The 24,561-nt window shown below is 38.3% G+C and overlaps 1 protein-coding gene across 3 annotated transcripts in view; it reads left to right on the forward strand.

Moving 5' to 3' along the window:
• The first annotated feature begins 1,086 nt into the window (after positions 1 to 1,086).
• The window catches only part of pleca (plectin a), a 116,538-nt gene continuing 93,063 nt past the window's right edge, over positions 1,087 to 24,561 (forward strand). Inside the window, exons 1-4 of one of the 3 annotated variants that reach the window (XM_053612504.1) lie at positions 1,087 to 1,398; positions 3,340 to 3,377; positions 6,382 to 7,299; positions 15,306 to 15,501. In XM_053612504.1, coding sequence (XP_053468479.1) covers positions 1,242 to 1,398; positions 3,340 to 3,377; positions 6,382 to 7,299; positions 15,306 to 15,501 — 1,309 coding nt within the window. In that variant the 5' untranslated portion in view covers positions 1,087 to 1,241. Of the gene's footprint in view, positions 1,399 to 3,339; positions 3,378 to 6,381; positions 7,300 to 15,305; positions 15,502 to 23,123; positions 23,446 to 24,561 lie in introns of those variants that run through there. The other 2 variants (XM_053612503.1, XM_053612509.1) reach the window with 2 other exon arrangements.

Consider the following 24,561-nt stretch of genomic DNA (forward strand, 5'->3'; position numbering starts at 1 on the left):
TTTATGTGCATGTTCTCCTCTGTATCTGTGTAGGTTTCCTCCCACCTCCCAAAAACATGCCATGTGCATTGACTACTCTAAAGTGCCCCTAGCCGTGTGTGTGCGCGCATGCGTGTGCAGGCACATGGCGTGCTGCAATGCACTGCTGTCCCATCCAGGGTGTATAACAACTTCATGCTCAGTGTTCCCGGGATAAACTCTGGATCCACCACAACCCTGACCAAAATGAGCAGTTACTGAAGATAAATTTAGTATAATTTAGAACTTGCTGCTTTACTGGGCCTGGTTAGGAAAATGTATGGGTGTAGTATTTCCACTAGGTGGCAGCAGTGTCCATCTTATTTTCGTATAAAAATTTTATACTTCCAAATTTTATTTATTTATTTATTTTATTTATTTATTACTTTTTTTTTCTTTCTTACTCTTGATTAGCTTGACTTTAAATGCATGGAACACCACAATCTGATGGGTATTCCTGTTAAATAGAGAACACTCATTTTGTTTGGAGTGTAATTAAGAGGTAGTAGCTTGGAAACATTGTTTACTCTTGTATTAAAAAAAAAAAAACAAGTTTTATTTTTAACTTTAGGTGATAAAACCAGGTGCTGGTGTACCTGCAGGAATAGCATGCGGAAGAACATGTTCAGAAATTCAACCTTCATTCATCTGAATGCAAATTTCCTGTCCTAATCTGATATCAGTACCACAATACGAAGATGATCCATCTGTTGCTGCGCTCCTGTGGTTTCAGCAATGATGGCAGTAATGATTTACACGCATGATCTTTTTATTTAAAAACAAACAAACAAGTATTCACAAAATCCTAGTTTTGGCTGCTGTACATGTCTCATAAGAACTTTATTGTTGTAAACATTCTAGTTGTGAATATTTCCAAACGTGCACCAACCTTTCAAAAACACTGGGCTGTTGGGTTATGGCCCATGTTAAAGCGCCTTACAATTAGCAGATAGGGTTCTGAGACCGAGGGAGAAAACATATGAGGGGGGGTGTGTGTGTGTGTGTGAGAGAGAGAGAGAGAGAGGAAGAGAGAGAGAGAGACAGGAGCCCGCGCGCTCCTGAGCCGGGGAACGGAACGCACGTGCCTGCGCGCGCTCACTCTCCCAGCAGAGCTGACGTGGGCTGTGGGCTCGATCTCGCACAGCTGTTGCGCATCTGGCTGTGCCGATGTGTCACTGATCAGTAGCTTCACACAAAGACAAGCTAGAGATTAGCACTTGAGAATGAATGCGTTACATGACTGGGTCCTGGCGTACCCGGCTCCGGCCCGGCTGGTCTGGGTTCTGGCTCTGGTTCTGGCCACTCTGCTAGTTTGGAGCTTGTTCTTCTGCTGCTGGGAGGCTCGCAGCTCTGTGTCTCCTCTGGAGAGATACCTCTCAGGTAAGAACTGCTTTCCTTCTTGCATCTGAAATCAGCTTTCCTTACTTTAAGCACATTTGAATCAGCTGATAAAACGCACAATGGAGCTTCAGTCCCTCGCCCTGTCGGCGCCCAGAGGAGAAATGACTCACAAAACACTGATCCTTTTTTTACATTTTTTTTAAGGGCATAATATAAGCTACTGCAGAAATAACTCAAAGTGGGAAGAGTTTCCGTTTCCATTCATCCAAAGTTGTGCCGGTTTCCAGGGTAATGTTTTCCATTTTCCGTAAAGAGCGGCTTGTTTATTGGCCTGGGCTGCACAATGTGGTCAGGTCTGTGCAGGCTGTTTATGTGCAGCTCCAGTCACATTATTTTTTGGTGTTGACATTTTTAGGGGGCGTTTTTCAAACCTTCAAATCACACACTACCATTCCCACCACTTCATTACAGGGTTCTAAAAAAAAAATACAAATCTGCTGACATGTTGAAAGCTTCGAAAAGGAAAAAAATCCACCCTGAATGACATGCATATCAGTATTTGATTTTGATTTATTTTAGGACTCAGCTTTCTTTTGTTTGGTTTCTTTGGTTTTCTCTCATCGATAGCCCATGTATCTGTTTCACTTTGGCTACCTGTTGTTAGTGGTATCACTATAATGATTTACACCTGGCTTCTGGTGCGGAAGAGCTTTAGGCCTTCAAACTCATCGAGCTCATCCGTACACCCTGCTCAAACAGATCAGCTTCCAAAAGCTTCAATTCTGTCACCATTAACATCATCATCATGCCTGCCATTTCATAGATTTCCAACTAGCAGAGTTGAGTCTCTGCTTTAACACAGCCTAACTGTCTTTTAACTGCATGGCATTTTGAAGCGTTGAATCCATCTTTAGTCATCACCAGTATCTCTTCGTTAATATAAACATTAAACATTGCTGGAAATTGGTGAGCAGCAGACAACAGGTACCTTCTCACAGGAATAACAAAAATACAGCAGCAACAAAAAATTAGCAGCAGAAGTAGCTGTCTTCACGAGTTTCTTTAGTCCAAACTGCACTTAAAAATGCATAATTGGGGGGAAAAACCCCCCCAAAGACATCATTATTTTTAGACTGTACAGGTATGAATGTAAAATGAAATAACATTTTAAAATGGTGGCCTGCAAATGTAATGTAATAAATGTAACTACGGTGCAGCTTGAAGTCATTTAAAGCAGGCATTTCCATGTCTGATCTGCAAAAAGTAAATATGTAGATATTTTGATCATCTTGAAGAATCTGATTATTAATGTTTATTAATAAGGGGCGCTCTGGAGAGTCTGCGTACTCTTTAAGAGCAGGCTGGAGATAGTGCATCAATTTAATCCTTTAATTTCTCGACGTGTTGCGTCTTCTAGGCTCTTATTTGCAATGGCATCAAGTTACAAGAATAAAAAAAAAAATCATAGTGTGAAGTAAACATTTTGGTTCAAATACAATGAAATATGTGCAATAGGCCGGTGTTCAATCAGTGTCCATTTTCAAGATCCTTTCACCTTTATGCAGCTATTTTATTAGGATGTAGCTCTTTGTATACTGAGTGCCTCCATATCAGTAGCGGATATTGAGATAAACCTTTATAACAAAAGCGTGTCTATTAAATGCAGGGCCTCTACAGGTGACAGGCCTTCACACGCCGAGTGTAGATGATGAATATTCTAAAGGAGATCCAGGTTGTTGCTGTGGGTCAGGAACAAGCCTGAGGCCCTTCCTCAAGCTGTACCAAAACAAGCCTGATCTCAGCAGCCTTCTTTGTTTACCTCTGTGCTCTGGTTGTATACGTTGGCCTCACAACTGTTGCTTCCCCTTCTTCCCTTTACCTCCAGGCAAATATAAGTTCTGTATTTCTGATCATGCTTGTGCTCTGAGCATTTGTATGTCTACACATTTGGTTATTTGAATTTCCCTTTTTTGATTCCAGCCATGAAGAAGAGCTCAAAGACGAAGCATCAAAGTCAGGTAACTCAAAAAATATAATAACTTTAAAGCTATAATTACACTTAGTGTTTTGTCTTTTCTCTGGAATGCATGTTTTTGTAGTGGGAGGCTTCTGGCAAATTATTATTATTATTATTATTATTATTATTATTATTATTATTATTTTGTGAGTGCAGGTATTTTGAACCACCTATTTTGCCTAGTTGTACATACAGCATTTAAATTCATAATGCACAGTCGATAGCAGCCTCTAGAGGCCAGTAATGAGCCATTGAATCAGTGAACTTTATTAACGAACTTAACGTATACATTGTTTACATCCAGGGAGTACTGGATTAATTATCGTAGATGGTTAAGTACAGTACACAAAGTTTGGACAAAAGTCCTTCATCAGTTGTTTATAAATACATTCATTATATAATTGATTATATCATTTTTATTTATTGTAATGCATACAAACACTGAACACACTGATACAGCTGTTAGCTTTTATGTACGTCTCATAAGTTTACATACCCCTGATAGAATCTGTAAGATTTTTATCTTTTTTTAAGACGTATTAGTGATCATACAAAACACATTTCTTTTATTTAGGAATAGTTCTCAGATGAAGCCACCACAGACATCTCCCTGTATTATTTTAATCATGATGATAATGGAAATTACACAAATGACCCTCGTTAAAACGTACCCTTTACATACCTTTGTGTTTTGAACCTGTTAATATTTACTCAAGGATATTGAGATCGCTGTGAAGTATAAGAATCTTCACCTGTCTTGTTGGATTGTAATCAGTGTATGTGCATGAACAGTCAATGTGTTTCTTAGTTATTATGGAAATCTTGTGCATTTAGTCTATGCCTGCATTGAATTTACTGGATACTAAAATATGGGGGAAATAAAAGAGCTGTAAGTGATCTGTAAGAGAAAGTAATTTAATTCTATAAATTAGGTTATAAAAAAAATTAGAACATGCAAAACAAAGCTATTCAAACAAATTGAAGATAAAGAAGTGGCTCGGTGGATACCAAGTCATGGCAGGATCAGGAAAGATTTCTGACACAACCACCAGCAACACTGTATGATATGCACAGAAAAACCCTCAAGCAACTTCTATACCAAAATACAGGCTTATCTGAAAAAAGTGGGGCGGCTGTTTTTGACTGTACAATAAGGAGATGCTTGAACAAAAATGGACTGCATGGAAGAGTTGACAGAAAAAAAAACCCTTTTTATGCTGCCACCATAAAGCTGCCTACTTGCAATATGCCAAACAGCATCTAGAGAAACCTCAAGACTTCTGGAATATAGTAATTTGGAGTGATGAGACAAAAAGTGAGCTTTATAGTAACAACCATAAATGTTATGTTTGGCTACTTCTTACAAATTCTGCCAAGGGTATGTAAACTTATGAGTAGAACTGTATTTATGAACACTAAAACCTATTATCTATTACCTACATTAAAAACAACACAAACATAATTAAGCCACTTTTATAAGGCAATCACTGCTGTGATAAGTAGTGATACATGACTGTATTCCCACTAACTGACCAAGTGTGCAAGATCGTGCCAGTACTCAGGAATGTTACACTCAGGAGTGATACACCGCTTTGTAATTTCTGCACAATGTCATGTAGGGAATTGAAGTTACATAAGCAAAACTCACCCTAGATCAGTCTATATCAGCTTCCATGTTCCCTGAGCAGTAGTTAATGGATGTTAATGATTTTCTAGGTCTCTGCATTGAAGGTCATTGCAGAAAAGGCTTTTTAAATGATTATACAGTGAGGTCCAAATTCTGAGACCAAGTTGAAAATCTTGGATTTTTAAAAAATTTAATTATTTAAAATTGGAAATAAGCAGAAGGTTTTAGAATTTTTTAAAAATATTTAATACAAAGAATGTGAATGTTCAATGTCTGGAATATTCATATGAAAGGTTCTGCACTATTTCTAGGTCCCTATACAAATGTAAGCAAATTTGAGATATTGACCATAACTTTATACAAAAGATCAGCTTCTCCTCATGCCTAATCTCTTGTAATGACGCATGTGTTCAGATGATCCTCTGATGGATTTGATCTAAAATGGGTCATACACTTGTGGAGTTCATATCAGCTCGAGTGCACACTGTCATTGAAGCAAAAAGGGGACGTACCAAATACTGAGAACCACTGAATTTCATGCATTTATATATATATATATATATATATATATATATATATATATATATATATTACAATATATAATTTCAGAAATTCTACTTTTCACTTAAGTTGTTGTCAGTAATATCATTTGTAATGAAATCTGTAGTATTAAATTAGAAAAGAATGCAAAATGAATTTTCACTAGTGCTCTCAGACCTTTGGACCCCACTGTAAAAAGAATCTTTGTTTAAGGGTGGCGCAAAGTTTCGCATGTTCTCCCTATGTCCATGGTGGTTTCCTCCATGTTCTCTGGTTTCCTTCTACTGTCCCAAAATATGCCAGTAGGTGGATTGACTACTCTACATTGCTCCTTGGTGTGAATGTACATGATACATGGTGCCTTGAAATGGACTGGCATCTCATCCAGGGTGTAATCCCATAATATACCCAGCATTACCAGGATAGACGCCAAAGTAACCCTGACTAAGATAAAGTGTTTTTTTTTTTTTTGTTTGGTTGTTTTTTTTTTGCTACTGAATATGAATGAATGATGTTCCAATATAAATATACAATCTTGCATGCAGATTTTCTGTCTGATGTAGCAATGAAAAGAGCCAAGCTTTATTTTTTACCTGACAACCCCAATCATAGTCACTGGCCATCTAACAACAAGCCCTTTGTGTGATCTTGGAAGTAGGCAGCAGAAAAGCACCCACACAATTCATTGCTAAAACCTCTTTGTGGTTAACTCAGTGTTGCCCTTGTGCTGTACGGTGACTCGCACTCAGCTCAAACAGTTTAGCGGAGTGATTTTGCAGAAAAAAAACTTTGTTTCTTTGCAAGTGGAATGAATACCTTGTTTTCATTCTTCTTCCAGCGGAAGAAGAAGCAGAAGGAGAGAAGTGTCACCTCAGCTTTGGTTAATGATGGGATTGTTGGAGTGATCACGCTGGCAACTCCTCCAAATCAGGAGAAACAGATGGAATTGAAAGGGGAGAAGAAAGAGAAGAAGCAGAAAGGACTGAAAGACTTAAAAGAGGAGAGGCAGAAGGCAGTGAAGGAGGAGAAGCAGAAGGCGGTGAAGGAGGAGAAGCAGAAGGCGGAGAAGCAGAAAGCGGTGAAGGAGGAGAAGCAGAAGGCCGTGAAGGAGGAGAAGCAGAAGGCCGTGAAGGAGGAGAAGCAGAAAGAGCTGAAGGAGGAGAAGCAGAAGGTGGTGAAGGAGGAGAAGCAGAAAGCGGTGAAGGAGGAGAAGCAGAAGGCGGTGAAGGAGGAGAAGCAGAAAGAGCTGAAGGAGGAGAAGCAGAAGGTGGTGAAGGAGGAGAAGCAGAAAGAGCTGAAGGAGGAGAAGCAGAAAGCGGTGAAGGAGGAGAAGCAGAAGGCGGTGAAGGAGGAGAAGCAGAAGGCGGTGAAGGAGGAGAAGCCGAAGGCGGTGAAGGAGGAGAAGCCGAAGGCGGTGAAGGAGGAGAAGCCGAAGGCGGTGAAGGAGGAGAAGCAGAAGGCGGTGAAGGAGGAGAAGCAGAAAGCGGTGAAGGAGGAGAAGCAGAAGGTGGTGAAGGAGGAGAAGCAGAAAGAGCTGAAGGAGGAGAAGCAGAAGGCGGTGAAGGAGGAGAAGCAGAAGGCGGTGAAGGAGGAGAAGCAGAAGGCGGTGAAGGAGGAGAAGCAGAAGGTGATGAATGAGGAGAAGGTGGAAAAACAGGGGGAGCAAGAAAACCCTACCACAGTAAGGAAGAGGAACAAACGCCGCCTGAAGGTCACCATTGCACCTGAGGCTATAACCTTTGAATCTCCAGAGGAGGTGAGTCTCCTCTCACCTCTACTTAGCAAACTAAATGTATCTTACCTAATTACTTTAACTTCATCCTTTTTATGTTTCTATACATTCATTTACACTATGCTGCAAGCAGAATATAAATAACCGAACCTGTCATACTGCTGATACATGACACTGTATAAAAAATGTTTTTGACAAGCGGTCACAACTTTAAAGGTGCAGTTTATCATTTTTACAACTGTTTCTATACCTTTAATAATCATTTAACAACATGAGCTCAAAGATATGTTGTGGGTCGACTTGTTAGCTTCGTTTCAGGATTCTTCTTATAGCTTTCTGGCCCAGAAATTAGGACGGCCCCAAGAAAGCAGAGCTGCTCAGATCTTTTCCTAAAAGAGTAACCATAGCTTCAGCAGAGGCGGTGGGGTGAGACTGGAAAGGGAAGGCTTGAACTTTGCATTTATAGTTTGCCTCACTATAGCAGGGGGCTCTGAAAATGACAAACTGCCTCTTTAAGACCTGAAGTGAAAATGCTGATTGCTTGCAGTGATAAACACATAATCTAGGATCTGTAACAGCTGTTCTAACCAATGTATACTTAGTTTGCTCAATTTCATGTTCAAACTAATCCTTTTTCTGCCATCAGTTTGTATTGTTATATTGAGTGCCCTTCTTGTACTACAGCTGAAACTGCCTTTGCCCTTCCTTAATAATTGAATGGGAATGTAATCTGGGATGTATTTTTAATTATCTAGCAGTGCATCAGATTTGTCAGTGACGAAATCAAACTCTGTAAATTCAGCTGTATCTTAATACAAGGAGGCACAGCTTGATATAGGGAATCAGTTTTTTGAAGTTGGCACCAAGACTGGCACTAAAGCTGGATGGTATGCACAGTTGGCTCACACCCCTCCTCCTGTTAAGCCCATGCCTTCTTGTACCAAGTTATTTGTCTTCATTGAATGGTTTGTTAACCTCTTATACAAGATTTTCCCAGGCATAGACACTGACTAAAACATTATAGTGCACAGGGTTTTTTTTCTTCTTCTGTGTCATTCTAACTAAATTGATATTGAACATTGCAATATTTATAGAATATCTTTTAAGTATCGTGGTGAAAAAAGAACCCTTTTCACTCCCAAAAGTCTGGATTGAATTTCTAGAAATCTGGCAAGTATAGGTCTACATGAAACAAAAAGTTTGGTATTTATGTATATATATATATATATATCACATAAATATGCTAATGGACCCTTTCAACACTAAATATCTGTTTTATTGTGAAAATTTCAGGGGGTTGTTCATGAGATTTCAAAAATATGTCATTCTTCTGATGAGTCTAATCCAGGCCAGTCACTATCCATGTCATGTTTTAAAGGAGCAGTTTATATATATATATATATATTTAAATATAACCCTCTGCTGCCTGTGAGATGAATTATAATTGTACTGAGAGCATTAATAAGTCTTCCCCTTCAGTCTGCCATATACTCAAAATAACAAGGAGTTGTAAATTTAAACATGTCTCCCCTTTAATGTGAGCTGATGTCATGATATCAAACAGAAAAAAATGAACCAGTTGCAGAGGTGGCAAGGTCTCGGAGCAGAAGATATACTTCTCAAATTCAAATCACTGATTTCTTGCTGTTTTTTTTTTGCTCAAAAGATGTATTTTGAAATGAGATGTGCTTTGAAATACCTTTTTTGTTTAGTGTGCTGTAGACAGCTTTTACAGGGTGTGTAAAAAGTCAGGAGCCAATGAGAATATGCTGAGCAAATATGTTGATCTGAATATGTTGAGCAAAATCCTCACAAACATGACACAGCGGCTGAGAAAATGCGCGGAGCATAAGGGTGAACATGTAGAGCGTGTTGTAAATAATAAGTACAACATTAAGTATCTGTAGTTTTACTACATGGTTTTCAGTAGTTCCTGATTCTTTTGATTGTGATTCTTTTAGATTACGTGGATCATATGGAAGTCCTTGTGAATGAATTGTTACCAGTGTTCGAATTGAGGGAGGGCTGGGGGGTCCCGGATAATAAGAATTAATAAGCACTAAGGGACTTAATAAGCACCCAGTCTTCCAAACAGTTCAGTTAAATTCAGTTTTATTTGTATAGCACTTTTTACAACGGTCATTGTCTCAAAGCAGCTTTACAGAAAAATATAAACACAGGATACAGATTTTAAGTGTGTGGATTTATCCCAATTGAGCGAGCCGGTGGCGACGGTGGCAAAGAAAAACTCCCTGAGATGATATGAGGAAGAAACATTGAGAGGAACCGGACTCAGAAGGAAACCCATCCTCATCTGGGTAACAACGGATAGTGTAAAAGCAAAGGAAAGTTAATTTTTATATGAAGTCTGTTTGTTGAACTAGTCCACTGTTCAAAGGAGACCCGAGTGCAAAACTGCATGTGGTAATTGCAGTCCCAGGGCCATAGTAGCAACCGTAGTCCCAGCAACCACAGCGAGAATGTCCATGTGGAATTGGAGTTGATGAGAGCTCCATCCAGAGGTAGGGCATCCGAATGGATCAGGCAGGTCCAGAGGAAAGAAAGATAAGATAGGGTGATGTGGTCATACTTTCTGGTTCTAGTAAGGACTCTTGCAGCTCCACTTATGACTCCACAGAACATTCTCCCAAAAGGTTTGAGGATCATCAAGGTGTGTTTTGGCAAAATTCAGACGCGCTTTAATGTTGTTCTGGGTTAGCAGTGGTTTTCACCTCTTCCATGGATGCCATTTTTGCCCAGTGTCTTTCTGATAGTGGAGTCATGAACAGTGACCTTTACTGATGCAAGAGAGGCCTGTAGGTCCTATTTGGCTCTTGGCTCTCTCAGTGACTTGCTGGGTGAGTCGTCGCTTTGCTCTTGGAGGAATTTTGGAAGGTTCACTTCTGGGAAGGCTCACTACTGTGCTGAGTTTTTCCATTTGGAGATAACGGCTCTCACTGTGGTTCTTTTCTAGTCCCAGATCCTTTGAAATAGCTTTGTAACCCTTCCCAGACTGATGTACTTCAATCATCTTCTTCCTCATATTTCTGAAATTTCTTTCAACTTCAGCACAGTGTGTACTGGGTAAGACCTTTTAACCAACTCCATGCTGTTGAAAAAGTTCTATTTAAGTGTTGATGTGATTGAACAGGGTTTGCAGTAATCAGGTCTGGTTGTGTCTAGTCCAGCTGAACCACATTATGAATGCAGTTTCATAGATTTGGGGAATTAGTAACTACGGGGGCAAATATATTTTCACACAGGCCCAGTTGATACTGGATAACTTTTGCTTCAATAAGTAACATTATTATTATTAAGAAAACCCTGTATTTTGTGTTTACTCAGGTTGCCTTTGTTTAATCTTAGATTTTGTTTTAATTTCTGAAACAATTTAGTATGAAATGTCCACAAAAACAGACGATATCAGGATGGGCCAAATACTTTTTCACAGCACTGTAGGTGGAAGTACTGACCGTGTACCTACAGTGCTGTTATAGAAAATGTATCAACACCTCCTGACCAATCATCTTTGAGAATTCAACGGTGCCATACACTGTAAAACCGGATAAGTTCATTTAACTCAAAAAAAAAAAAATTGAGGAAACTAATTACCTCAAAAAGTTTAAGTTGATAAATCAATTTCTTCAAGCTAAATACACTTAAATATAACAAAAATTGAACTCAAACTTGTTATATTGAAGTGTATTTGGCTTAAAGAAGCCAAAGTGAGGTATTTTTTTTATTTATTTAAATGAACTCTCCGGTTTTACAGTGTAGTGTTTATTATTATTATTATTATTATTATTATTATTATTATTATTATATGTCTAGAGAAAAGTGTTGAAAATGACAAACTACCCCTTTTAATATATTGCAAATCATGTCCTTATCCCATATCTAGCAAATGACCTGTAATTTTGTCCAAATTATGCAAGAAGCCATGCAGTTGCAGCTTTGCCGGACAGGGAATAGGAATTTTGACGCAGTGCGCAGGGTTATAGTGAGTAAGGGTCATCAGCGTGCAGTTTATCAGACAGAGACTCTATTGCTTCAGTGTCGTGTAACTGACTGCCTCATTGTGCAGTGTATAATAGCTGAAGTAGTGCGCTCCACTGTCTAGCATTTCCATCCCGGTGAATAGAGACAGAGCCTGGTGTAAATCATGCGTCCTGCTCTAGGAGGTGATATCGCTATTGAGCGCGTCTACATCATCAGGAGCGCGTAATCCTCTCATCCCTGCTTCATTTACTGCCGTGATTCTCTGCTGAGCCATACAGAACCAGACGCAGCGGATTCGCACCTATCAAACAACTTCCGGTAAATCTTTGATTACAGACATTTGATTAGGCGGCGCACAGTGATGAATGGTGCTCAAGTAGAAAACGGGATGCATGCTATTTATAGACCACGTCCTAAATTGTAAATGTAGTACTAGGTATTCCAAAATAGCATACTGTAACCTGTGCATGTCAAAATAGTCGCTGCTATTCCAGTAGTGCGGGTCGGACGCGGTTCAGGACGCAGCCTCACCTGATCTTTATTAAGTTTGACAGCATGATGTTGGGGTTTGATGCTTTAAGGTGTCACTGTGACAGATTTAGAGGTTATAGATCAAGCTAAATTGGAAGTCCGTGGCTGAAGGTGGACAGCCAGGGTGAAGGTTTAACGCTGTTTCTCCGTTTGAACGCGGGAACGCGCCTGGGTTTTGCTGCATCACTGCACGTGCGCGTTATGATGGCCCTAATTTTTGCGCAGTGTAGCCTACCCAAAGGGCTGTGCGTGATGACTTAGTGTTAATAATAGTGTAATAATAGCCTCGGTCACTCCTGACGGGCCATTTACAGTTTACACTTTACAATTTAGAAACAGCTGACAGATGCCTCAAATTGATATTCAGTGTCTATCAATCACGATTTTATTATTTCCAAATAGCGTAGCTATAGCCTAATGTAGCAGTATGGGCTTGTCTAGGAGCTCGTTATTTCTGTAGCTATCAAATTCTACAGTGAAGTTTTAACCGCCTTCGTTAGACCAAGATGAGTTGCGTCAGACCACGTGACAGCCTTGAATCGTCACAACACTCACCTGAAGCAAACCCTGATTGGTTCGGATGCTCAGCATCTGGTGCTCATTTGCATATTGCGACCTTCAGCAGTAATGGACAACATTGCAATAACAAGAAAAATGGCAAATAAATAAATAAACAAACAGCTAAAGGCCCACCTCTTCCGTGAGCACTTAACTAACCCCTAAAATGTCAACCCCTGCATTATTATAAAAAAAACAAACAAACAAACAAAAAACAACAGCTTACTCTGGCTCTTACACCTCGACTCTGCACACTTTGCTTCTCTAGGATTAAAGATCTTGTATAGTAGCACTACTTGTATTGTTCTCCGCTTCATATTTCACTTCGCTTGTATTTCCTCATTTTGTAAGTCGCGTTGGATAAAAGCGTCTGCTAAATGAATAAATGTAAATGTGAATAAAAATCCTGCAATAGTCAATTCATCAATAGATAACTGCATATAAACCCTGACAGGTGTGCTTTTATAAGGAAAATAATCAGTGATGGGGCTGTGTGAAGCAGAGTTACTGTTACCACCTTGAAGCTGAATATTTTCCACAGCACATCCTGAAGGGGTTTATTCTTCTTATATCACAGCAATTTGTCAACGCTGACAATTTTTGTCATGCAAAAACATATGTCATGCCTACATGTTATCGACTTATAGTCAGGTTTAATGTGTAATGTGTAATATCCACGAAACAAGCTCTTGATATGACTTGCATTATAACAGCTATAAAGACTTGTACCTTCACCAGCTGAAAAGACTGAATAAATGCAGCTTATCATGTTAACGTGAAACAGCAAAAAAACAAACAAACAAAAACAGCAAACTGTGTTCCTGTGTCTGAAAACTTAAAAATCCAGCTTTACCTCAGACGCTTGCAACGTGATGACATTGGAGACTTCTTCACCAAAATGCTAAATAAATGTCACTTAGAGAAAACTTTACCATGTGAACAATTACACACTTTTTTTTGTTTGTTTATATAGAGTGTCCTATATACAAGTGCCTCTTTAGTTGTTACTAAGGAAATGATTACATTAAAACAAGAGTATTAATATAAACCTTAATTCATATATATTATTAATATATGCCCTGGCTGTGCTGTGGTAGAAACTTAATCAACACTTTCTGACCATTCAGAGTTCAGCATTCAGCAGCGTTGACCAATTCAGGTTGATCAGTGACAGCATATTTAAAGTGAAATAATGTACGAAGTGGAAAATAATTTGAACTGAAAGCAGACATTTGTACCAAATGCATATCATTTCTCCTAACATTCATTTTAGGCATTCACTTACCGCTGCTAATTAGTGAATTACATAATTATAATATGTACGTGGTGTAAGCCACAGTTTGAAAGCCACACTGTCTCTCAGTCTGAGAGAAGTCACAGCGGAGAGCCTTGGTAGTAAAGCCTACAGTACCTCTTTCAGCAATTTCCATCTTTAATTTATTGTAGGAGTTACATAAGAGGGGGAAAAAAAAGACTTCCTCCCATGCCTCCATTTTCCCAGCTAATGGAAATATTACACTCAACTCCAGAATTATTGGCACCTTTTATGAAAATGAATATTGCATGCAATGAGTGATCTTTTCAGCCTGGTCGCTGTATAGTTTTATTTCAAAAAATGTTTCTTATATAGTGCGAGGTTTCAGAATTCTTGGCACCGCACCATCAATATTTGGTGAAGCCACCCATAGAGAGTTACTCATGTGCATGTTTACCGGCAGTATTTTAACTGCTACAGCGTGATAGTGGTCTTGTTATGTCCATTACCTGACTTGTACAAATCTGCAATCATGTGTCTGTTGGATCCAAGTTTTTGCATTCATTTGAAATGATATTTAAGTATTAATAACTTTGCTGCATTTGTTTTTGAGAGAAAATACTATTGAGAACCACTAAAGGTGAGTGGTTCTCTGATTATTCGAGTGGGAAATTTCTGTCATCATTTCTGCTCATTATTATGAAAGATGAAAATAATTTTGGAGGTGTGTCTACACAGTTGTGCTCAAACGTTTACATACCCCTTTGTAGAATCTGCAAAATCTTAATACTTTTAACAAAATAAGAGGGATCATAAAAATCCAGTGTTGTTTTTTTTTTAATTTAGTACTGTACTGGATAAGCTATTTCACATAACAGATGTTTACATATAGTCCACAAGACAAGGTAACGACAGACAGTATTAAGAATCAAGGGTGTGTAAACTTTTGAATGGGGTAATTTTTTTTTATAAATTCAGCTATTATCTTGTCTTGTGGACTATATGTAAACATCTGTTATGTGAAATAGCTTATTCAGGACAGTACTAAATAAAAAACAACACTGGATTTTTATGATCCCTATTATTTTGTTAAAAGTATTAAGATTTTGCAGATTCTACAATAAGGGTCTGTAAACTTTTTGGCACGATTGTATAACAACTTAAACTTATTATTTAATGACACGATAATATTTGTTCTTATAAAAATAGGACCATTCTGTTGTGCGTTTTGTAAGAGTAAGTATTGCAGTAATAAGTGCAAAAGCAATAGTTTGCATTGCATTATCACAAATGAGTCAAATGAGACTTGATGGAAAAAAACAGTATTTGGTTGCACACAGTGATGATGAAGTATAATGCTCTGTAAATGAGCCTCTTATTTGGCTGTAGATTTTTAAACATTTATAACTGCTTTATAAGTGTTTCCTGAGTTTTTCAGCTTGGTTTTGCTGAGTCAGCTCACAGTAGCCCACAGAGAGCTGGCAGAACAGCTTGAGTGTGCCTTGGCATCGACTCTACTGTACAAGTCTCTGGAAATGTACTGGAGTGATGAACATCGTTCTTCCAATACATATTCCCCCTGATGCTTTGATGGTGATGGTGGAGAGTGCTGTCTAAACCTTTTCAGCAAAGATATTAAAAAAACATGAATACCGAAAAGTCTTAATCTGTTGTAACCTTGTTGCAGGCAATGTCTGTGACTCCTCGTCCACGTCTCCGGGAGAGGTCTGCATCAGAGGAGAGTAGAAGCGAGCTGTGCTCCTCAACCTTCCCTGGAGACACCCTGCCCTGGAATCTGGCCAAGCACCAGCGTGTCAAACGTTCTAAATCTGCATCCGGAGATGTTCTGGACCCTGCTGAGAGAGCGGTCATCCGCATCGCAGGTAAGAGGAGGTCTGAGTCAGGGTCATTTTGTGCACAGGGACATTCTCATGCTGGAACAGGTTTGTGCTCTTTAGTTCCAGTACAAGCAAATCTTAAGATACAAGCATTCATGAGTAAAATGTAAATATTTTATGTTTTATAACTGATGAAAAGAGCTGACCACAAATTCATCATTCCCAACCCTACATGACTAGCTAATTTGCTAAGCAATCAGTCATAAGGAAAACATTCTGCTAACTCAGACAAACCTAGAATTTGGTTTGCTGGTTCTCTAATCCTAATATCCAATTGGCACATTACCAACAGAAGCTAATTTTAAAAACCCTAACTAGCTAGCTAGCTAGCTAATTAACCAGTTAATTTACAAAACCTAACTAGCTAAATTACAGACCCAACTAGCTAATGTGTAATAAGTACTTTTATGGTCAAAATTAAAAATTAAGGAGTAAAATAATGTGCTTTCTCTCTTGTAAATTTATTTAAGTAATAGTACGAGTATTCAATTTTAAAAATACTTGAATAAAGTACAAATAATTCAAAATAGTTCTTGGGTACAGTAACAAATTACAGTTACTCCAGTGTTTTCCACCTCCGGATGCAGCTGTGGTGAAACTAACTGACAACAGAACTAACAACAACATGAAAGATTACAAATTTGTTACTGTAACGTTGCATAACTCACTGGTGGTGGTGGTGGTGGTGGTGGTAAAACACAACACTATTTCTATGAAATTCTGAAATTTCACAGTTCGCAAGGATTTTATCATAAACATCAATTTATACACCTGCTCTAATCTCTATGAGCCTGTATGTAATGATAAATGGTTTATAGTAAAGCTATTGACTGGAACAGTATTAAAACAGTGTAATTAAATTATTATATTAATTGACCACATGCCCAGTTTTATGTACTGATGCTAGACATTTCAAAATGGCCTTCATAACAGCTAGCATGAATGAGTCCTAAGGTTGCATGGCTGTGGGGTGACACTGTGTACCTAAAGCACACAATACTTGCATGATTCAGTATATAACATGTCCCATGTCAACATATTCAGTATTTTGTATGCACAGTGCACGCCATGGTGTAAAACCAAGTAGGCACTAGGGGTGTGTGCATGTGTTTACTGAGAATGTTTTCTTTGGTGTTGTGCCCAGCCTCTTGTTTGCCTAGAGGTGCTGTTCCCTGAGAGCTACTGACTGCTGTCTTTGTTTTTACATTTTCTTGAGGAGAGATTCAAAAGTCTTATGTATATGTATATGTAGCATTTACTTCCAAGAGAGTATGAAATCCCCAAGGTGCCACTGAAGAATCAGGATTATAATCAAAAGTACAATGTGTCCTTCATTAATAAATACAAAAATGTCATACTTGGAAAATTTCTGCGGTATAAGAGGAACAAAACACTGGTCAAAACAGCCCATCATACCATCCCAGTATTAATAAGTTTTCCTGTACCGGTATGCTGCTTTGTGTTTTATTCCTTACTTAGAATTCATGGTTTCTCCCACATAGGCTTTACTGTTTATTTACTGACACAACAGATCATGCCTGAACATAAGACACAAATTGTCCTAAAGCCTACCAACATCACTCATGTGTCATTTCACATAACTTGGCAACAGAAGCTCAATGAGATGTCTTGCTGAGTCTAGGAGGACATCGATTTTAGATCAGATGCCAAAAATGTAATTGATATTATCCTTGCTTATATCATCATAGTTTATATGAGCAATAGCTGAGGGCAGCTGGGGGGAAAAAAGAAAGGTGAAGCGGGAATACACCCTGGATGGGACGTCAGTCCATCACAGAGCACCACTCACACACCCACATCCCGTATTTGATATATTTTTATTTTATTTGAAATTTTTATGCCAGCATAAAGTGCAAGCTATGAACATTTATCTCAAAAATACCTTAAAATACATTTATATTTATAGCCATTGACAGTCTTTTTGTCATTTAATTGGATGTAATCAATATATGATATCTTAAATACATTGATTAAATGCCTAAAGTAGACCTGGGCAATATATCAGAATTACGACATGCCAGTGAACCTAATTTTTATTTTTTCCATACTGCCATGAATTAATTCCCCCCCCCCCCCCCCCACATACCTATGACTCCGATATCAATATCTTCATGCATTTTGGCACAGAGAGGTTCCACTCTGTGCCATCCCTCCCAAGCACAGTGGGTGAGCTCTTATCAACTGAAGCTGGCAGTGAAATTTTGAATGGTATGCTTTTCCTCACCTCTTTCTGGTGCTGTTACAGACAGACACTGAGTGGTTTCACCAACTCCTCCTTTTAACAGGCCGTCCTGTGGGAGATCTTGTACAAGCTGAATCTAGCAGTGAACCATTTCCTGCTGTTTTGGCGTGTTTGGTTTATATTATGTATTTATGTAATATCAATACTTGCGTACATATGAAAAATGTTGATTATTATTCTTGAAAAGGGAAGGTGCAATAGAATTTTCAAATGAATATTAAACAATGTAGAGTTCAGATTTATGATATTTAGGGCCATGTAAGTGCATAAATGTAACATTTATTATTGACTGATAGCAATACAGAATGCAAACAGCAGTCATTATTTCTCCTTACACAAAACTGCATGACTAAACATGCATAGACCTATAAATAACTGATTAGTTGTAATGACTGCTTTTTGTATGTTTTTAAGTATTTTAATACATATGAAATTATAGAACACGTAGAACCATGCCATTAATGACCTGTATGTAGAGTGTCGGTATAACAATCAAACTCCACAGGTTTCCTTGTGAGCTGCCGTAGTGGCCTCTTTAACGCAGCTGATTTGATCAGTAATATTAATGCAGGGAAAATACAAAAGTGTGAAAAGATGGGGAACTCCTGGACTATATTTGGAATACAATTGTTTAGACTAATTATTCTCAATAACTTCATGATTCATACTGTCATGCGGAAATTACTTTATTGTCCATGGCCCTGATCCATGCTTGATAAGCAATGAAAATTCAGATGTCTGATCAATTATTTATTCATTATTTACTCTCTGCCTGTTCTGTAACTTTCTATATCTTTATGTATATCTTAGGTCTTTTGTGAGTCTGTGATGGTGGTCTTAATAATGATGGAAATCATTTCAAATGTAGTCACAAAACTTTTCTCAGTAGCTAAGGCTTTTTCATGTCGCTTGTAAAATCTGTTGCTTGCAGTCACCACATGGGGTCAGTAGCTTAAACAACTGTGTCAACGGGCAGAAATGTGGTTTAGATTTAAACATTTAAAGTTTCCTGGCTTGTGCAGTAGCTGCTTTTCAGAGCTGCTCACACCGGGGCTTTTAAATCATCCTACCCTTTAAAGTCCAAGAGCACGTTTAGGGTTATTTTGAACTGGAGTAACTAATGAAGCATTTTAATTTGGATTTATTGCTGAAATTTGACTGCTGCTTGTGAAGAAAACCTTTTGCTTTTGAAGATTTTGAAGGCATTTGAATGAGACCATCTAAATGACCTGTTAATCCACTAGACCTTGAAAGGTGTGTAAATGTTTCACAGTTCAACCTTTTCGTGCACTTTCTTTTATTGCAGTGGCTTTCGGTTGAGTTTATAGCTTAAGCTATAGAGCACCTATATATATATATATATATATATATATATATATATATACCCTCTCAACTGCATTACAATAGTTGTACCATGGTAGAGATTAGCATCTCAGTGTTGAACACACTGAAGTACTTACATAGAGCTCCACCCCTTAGGTAAATATTTATTCCTTGTCCTTTAAAAAACTCGTCTTTAATTAAAAAAACAAAAAACAATAGCATCAATACATCCAAATACCAAGAACTTTTACAAATTTTAGTCATTTTACAATTTAGCTTACAAAACCAGTTATGATGTTTAACTTGGCGTGCCATGTCAGTTTTCCAAAGTCAAGTTTTCCAAAGCTACTACAACAACATTTCTCATCACTCTGCATTAAGGGAAAGCAACACTGCTGCCTAATAGCTGAAATGCTGAGCAGATTTGGCTCTAGGTGATTCCCAAGAGACTCTATAGGCCCTGAGTGGCTGAACACTGGCGTGTAGAATTGAATCCATTTTTGGATTCAGCCAAAAGCAGTTTGAACTGAATCTCTGAGTGATTAATAGCTCACATGGCTGTTTTTACTATGTACTTGGCGAGAATTCTGCGAAATGCTGAAACAAACAGATATATGAGGCATAAATAAGCTGTTTGGGAATGTTTAAATTACAAATCACATAAAGCTGCCAGATGGACAGGCTGGATTAGTTTATTTTTTCCAGAAGTCTAAAGTCCACTGCAAGATACATTTGCTAAGTCAACAGGAACAGAAACTATTGGATTGGGTGCCTATAACATTGATAGAGAATATCATGGTCATATAAATAATCTGAGGTTTCATGTGAGTGTAATGTGCATTGTTGTTAAATTGTGCTTTTTTCTGACCTCATTCACATAGAACGACTTTTTTATTTAAAGGTTTTAAAGGTGATGAGTCTTACAAGATTGGGGTTAATAGTGAATAGAGCGTTGTTAAGTAGCGTTGTGCACAGGACTGTGTTTTTCCCCACTCCTGCCTGCTCCCAAAGGAATTACCAATCACGATTGCTCCCACAGACACTCTTGATTCATCCTGCACAAAGTTTGACCAATCCCTCCCACTCCAACAAAAAGTTTGTCCAATCTTGCACATTCCCATAGAATGTTTGACCGGTCCCTCCCACTCCAGCAGGAAGTTTGACCAAACAACCCTGATCTCACAGAAAGTTTGACCAATCCCATCCACTCCAGCAGGAAGTTTGACCAATCCATCCTCCTTCCACAGACAGTTTCATCAATTCCACCCACTCCCGCAGGAAATGTAAACAATCTTCCAGATCCTGCTGAAAGTTTGAACAATCCTGGCCACTTTGATTTGTGGTTATTATTATGGTATAAACCTGCTTGTGGTATGTTATAAATAACTTAGTTGGTTTTCACTCACTCAATTTCAGTAATTGCCTTATTCCTGGCTAGGGTTTCTGTGGATTCAGAACCTATCCTGGGAACGCTGGGCGTGAGGCAGAAATACACCCTGAATGGGATGCCAGTGTATTGCAGGGCACCATGCACACACACAATCACACACTCATTCATACCTAGGGGCAATTTATCTTAGCCAGTCCACCTACTGGCATGCTTTTGGGATGTGGGAGGAAACTGAAGAACCCGGAGGAGACGCTTGTGGACAGGGGGAGAACATGCACAGAAACTCCACACAGATAGAAACCTGAGCTCAAAGTTGAACATAGGAGCCTGGAGCTGTGAAGTGGTAATGCTACCTGCTGCTCCACTTTTCTACCCAACATAGTTGGTTCTGTGTTCCAAAGTCTAAACAAATTAAACATGTAAACCTCAGTGACTGTAAATAGGATAAAGCAGTTACGAAGGATGTGTGAATAAATGCGGGAAATGCCTCAAACAGCATTTTGTCTCATGAGCATATCTGATTGTTTAAGAGTTCTGTGAGATCCCAGTCCAAAGGTACACCTCTAACGTTTAGTGACAAGAGCTCCCTTTCAGGAAATCTCAGTTCATGTGATTGATTTTTGTAAAATGTTGATGTCCACATGGACATTCTCGCTGTGGTTGCTGGGACTACGGTTGCTACTATGGCCCTGGGACTGCAATTACCACATGCAGTTTTGCACTCGGGTCTCCTCTGAACAGTGGACTAGTTCAACAAACAGACTTCATATAAAAACCATAATGAACTTTCCTTTGCTTTCACACTATCCGTTGTTACCCAGATGAGGACGGGTTCCCTTCTGAGTCCGTTTCCTCTCAAGGTTTCTTCATCTTAACATCTTAGGGAGTTTTTCCTTGCCACAATTGCCACCAGATTGCTCAACTGGGATAAATCCACACACTTAAAATCTGTATCCCGTGTTTATATATTTCTGTAAAGCTGCTTTGAGACAATGACTGTTGTAAAAAGCGCTATACAAATAAAATTGAATTGAAAGTTGATTGTCAGTTTTAATAGCAAAAAGAAAGATCAGATTTATAGAATTGAACCTCATTTTGGTGGCACAATGTATTGTTAATTCAGATTCAGTGCATCAAATTGAGATTCACCATGGTGAGACAGATCAAGATTCAAGACTCAAAGGTTTATTTGTCACCTGTGCATTCACAGGAGGTGCATTCCTTGAATGCAGATTCACTGAAATGGAAAAAATTAAAATGATTCTTGTTTGTGTTCCTGAAGTGCTCAGATGTTAATTTGAATCTGAATTTAGCAAACGAAATTGGCAGTGTTTGGAATGGAATTTTTTTTTAAAATGGCTTTTTATTTTACAATTGAATTTCAAGTGAACGTCAGTTTTTAAACAAACAAATAATTTTGTGTTAATAAGGTTTTATTTATTTATTTATTTATTTTTTACAAAAAAATTGCATGCATTTCTACATGAAGAATAATTTTGGAAAGAAGAATAATTTTGTTTGGAAATTTATCTGTAAGATAAATATCTGTAAGATTATAGATATATAATCTGTAAGATTTTATTTGAAATTAATCTTGCCTTTCTAGCAGAGTCTACCTGGTTTTGGGCTAAATATCCTGCGACTTAGTAGAATTTATGATGCCTATAGGCTCTTTTCAAGATCCCCTAGACCACTACCAGCAAAACAGCCCCAAATGGTCAGAAAACCACTGGTCAATGCATCTTTTTTTCTGGCAAATTTCCAACTGTTCATTATGGCCCTGATTGTGCTTTAGACTGCTCATGTATTTTTATATCCATTACCTGATTTTCACCTTTGAACAACCATCTGTTCCTTTTGTGTTGAAAGCTCCTTATGTTTAATTTTGGTAATGGATGATGACGGTAATTTACATGTGTGCAACCTCATGTTTATACCCCATTTGGTCCGAATGACAGCAACTGATAGTATAGTGTGACACACTTAATTCAAGTCATCATGGAAAATCTCTGTTAAGTTGTGGTCTTCCATGATCTATAGATTAGTTGAGCATTATTATTATTTTATATATATATATATATATTTATTTATTTCAAAATTGTATATTTTGTATATTTTAATAATACCTAAGGGGTGCCAATAATTTTTATGTGGGAAAATCCATGAAAAAAGAGAATTTTTGTTATGAGAATATGTTTAGAGAAAAGCAAGTATTTATAATATATGTTAATCATTGTGTGCATTTTATTATTATTATTATTATTATTTTTTAAATCTTATAATAATATTTTTTTGGCCTATATTAATGGAGGGTGCCAATACTTCTTTCATAGACTGTGTACCATTTGACAAGACTCTCTAGCATGTCTTTATTTATAAAGATTAATCTGTTGTGATCAGGTTAGTCACGTACTGAGTTTTTTGTGTTCTTGGGGTTAACATGGATTGAGGTTAGTATGCCTGCTTTCATACTGGCCTTGATAGAGCTGTTCTTAGAAATCAGCTTTCACTCTCATCTAGTGTGTGGGCCTTTAAAAGGAGGGTCTGTGTGTGTGTGTGTGTGTGTGTGTGTGTGTGTGTGTGTGTGTGTGTGTGTGTGGGTTGGTATTTCTCAAGCTTAGAAGGGGAGTGGTACTGGTGGTCTGGACTGGAAGCCAATGCTGTGAACAGCAACACACACATACACTCAGTGTTGAGTGAGTGCAGGGGGACATCATACACACGCACACGCACACACACACACACACACACACATACACTCCTCTGTATACAGCCCAGCTGACAGGGAGGGACGTCTGTCTGAGGAAGGACACAGAGAACAAGATTAAAGTAAAAGGAAGAAATTTGTGCTGACCTGACCTTAAGGCCATGTATAATCCAGCCGGCCTGTCTGGACATGTGGAGGAGCTGTGCTTTGTGCAAGCTTATGAGAACGTCAGAGAGAAATACAAAGGTACTAGAGCCTCTAACTTCTGTTATGGACTCCATGTGAGAGTACTCGGTTTGTGTGTGTGTTGTGTGTGTGTGTGTGTGTGTGTGTGTGTGAGTGCATACCTGTGGAAATGATATGACCCATAGCAGTCTGGTGATAAGTCGTTCCATATTGAATTGCACAGATGTGTAGGATAGCAAAGCTGCATGAAACACGTAAGCAATACTTTGCACCAAGTCACATGGTGTAATGAGTTGGATGTGCTTTTTTGAATACATTTTGGCAAACCTTCTGGTAGCCTTATGTTTTCTATTCTGGATGGCCACCATAATTGGCTAGGAGGTATGATTACAAACAGTTTTCTTGGCTTAGTACGTTATTGCTTTATTTTAATGTGTGTAATGTGCACATGACTTACTTTTTGTGCATGTGATTGGCTATATACATGATAAGCCTTAATAGTCTTGGGAAAGAAGTATTTATAAACATCTATATGACATCATTACTGAGTGTAAACAGTTTCTAAACTGTTTATGCGATCCTCACATTAGATCGTATTTTGAGCATCCATTCAAAACCTGTTTCCAGCATCAGAAAACAATAATTTAACAAAATGTGATAATATAGTGAGGTAATCAAACGGCAGCCATAAATGCACTGATTGAGTGTGTAAAAGAACTCAATTCATGCTAATCTCACTAATCTGATCATCTATAATGATATCATTACCCTTAAACTATCCATATAGTCAGTGTTGAGCCACCCTGTCCCATAATCCTGTTCCTGTCTGGAGCTTGGGGGCTAAGGAGGGATGACTATAAATACTGGCCCAATTTTTGATCACAGACAGGAACTCTACTCACCCAACCACTGTAATCTTATACACAGGAGCATTTTTAGCCATTACATTTAGCATAAGCTTTTAAGTACTAAATAATTGTACTAGTCAGTGTAGTTCTGATGTACAAGTTTTACATAGCTGAACAAGAACTGCTGTTCTAGGATCAAATCATAAGTGTAGTTACCTCAAAATCCAATTTCTGCTTCCAAAAGAATGGCCGATAAATACCCCATTGTGGTTTGCCTAGCATTGCCAACTTAATGTCTTTGTCGCTGGATTTGGTGATTTTATTTAAA

The sequence above is a fragment of the Ictalurus furcatus genome, chromosome 24 (assembly GCF_023375685.1).
Source record: "Ictalurus furcatus strain D&B chromosome 24, Billie_1.0, whole genome shotgun sequence".
In the NCBI taxonomy this organism is placed as follows: domain Eukaryota; kingdom Metazoa; phylum Chordata; class Actinopteri; order Siluriformes; family Ictaluridae; genus Ictalurus; species Ictalurus furcatus.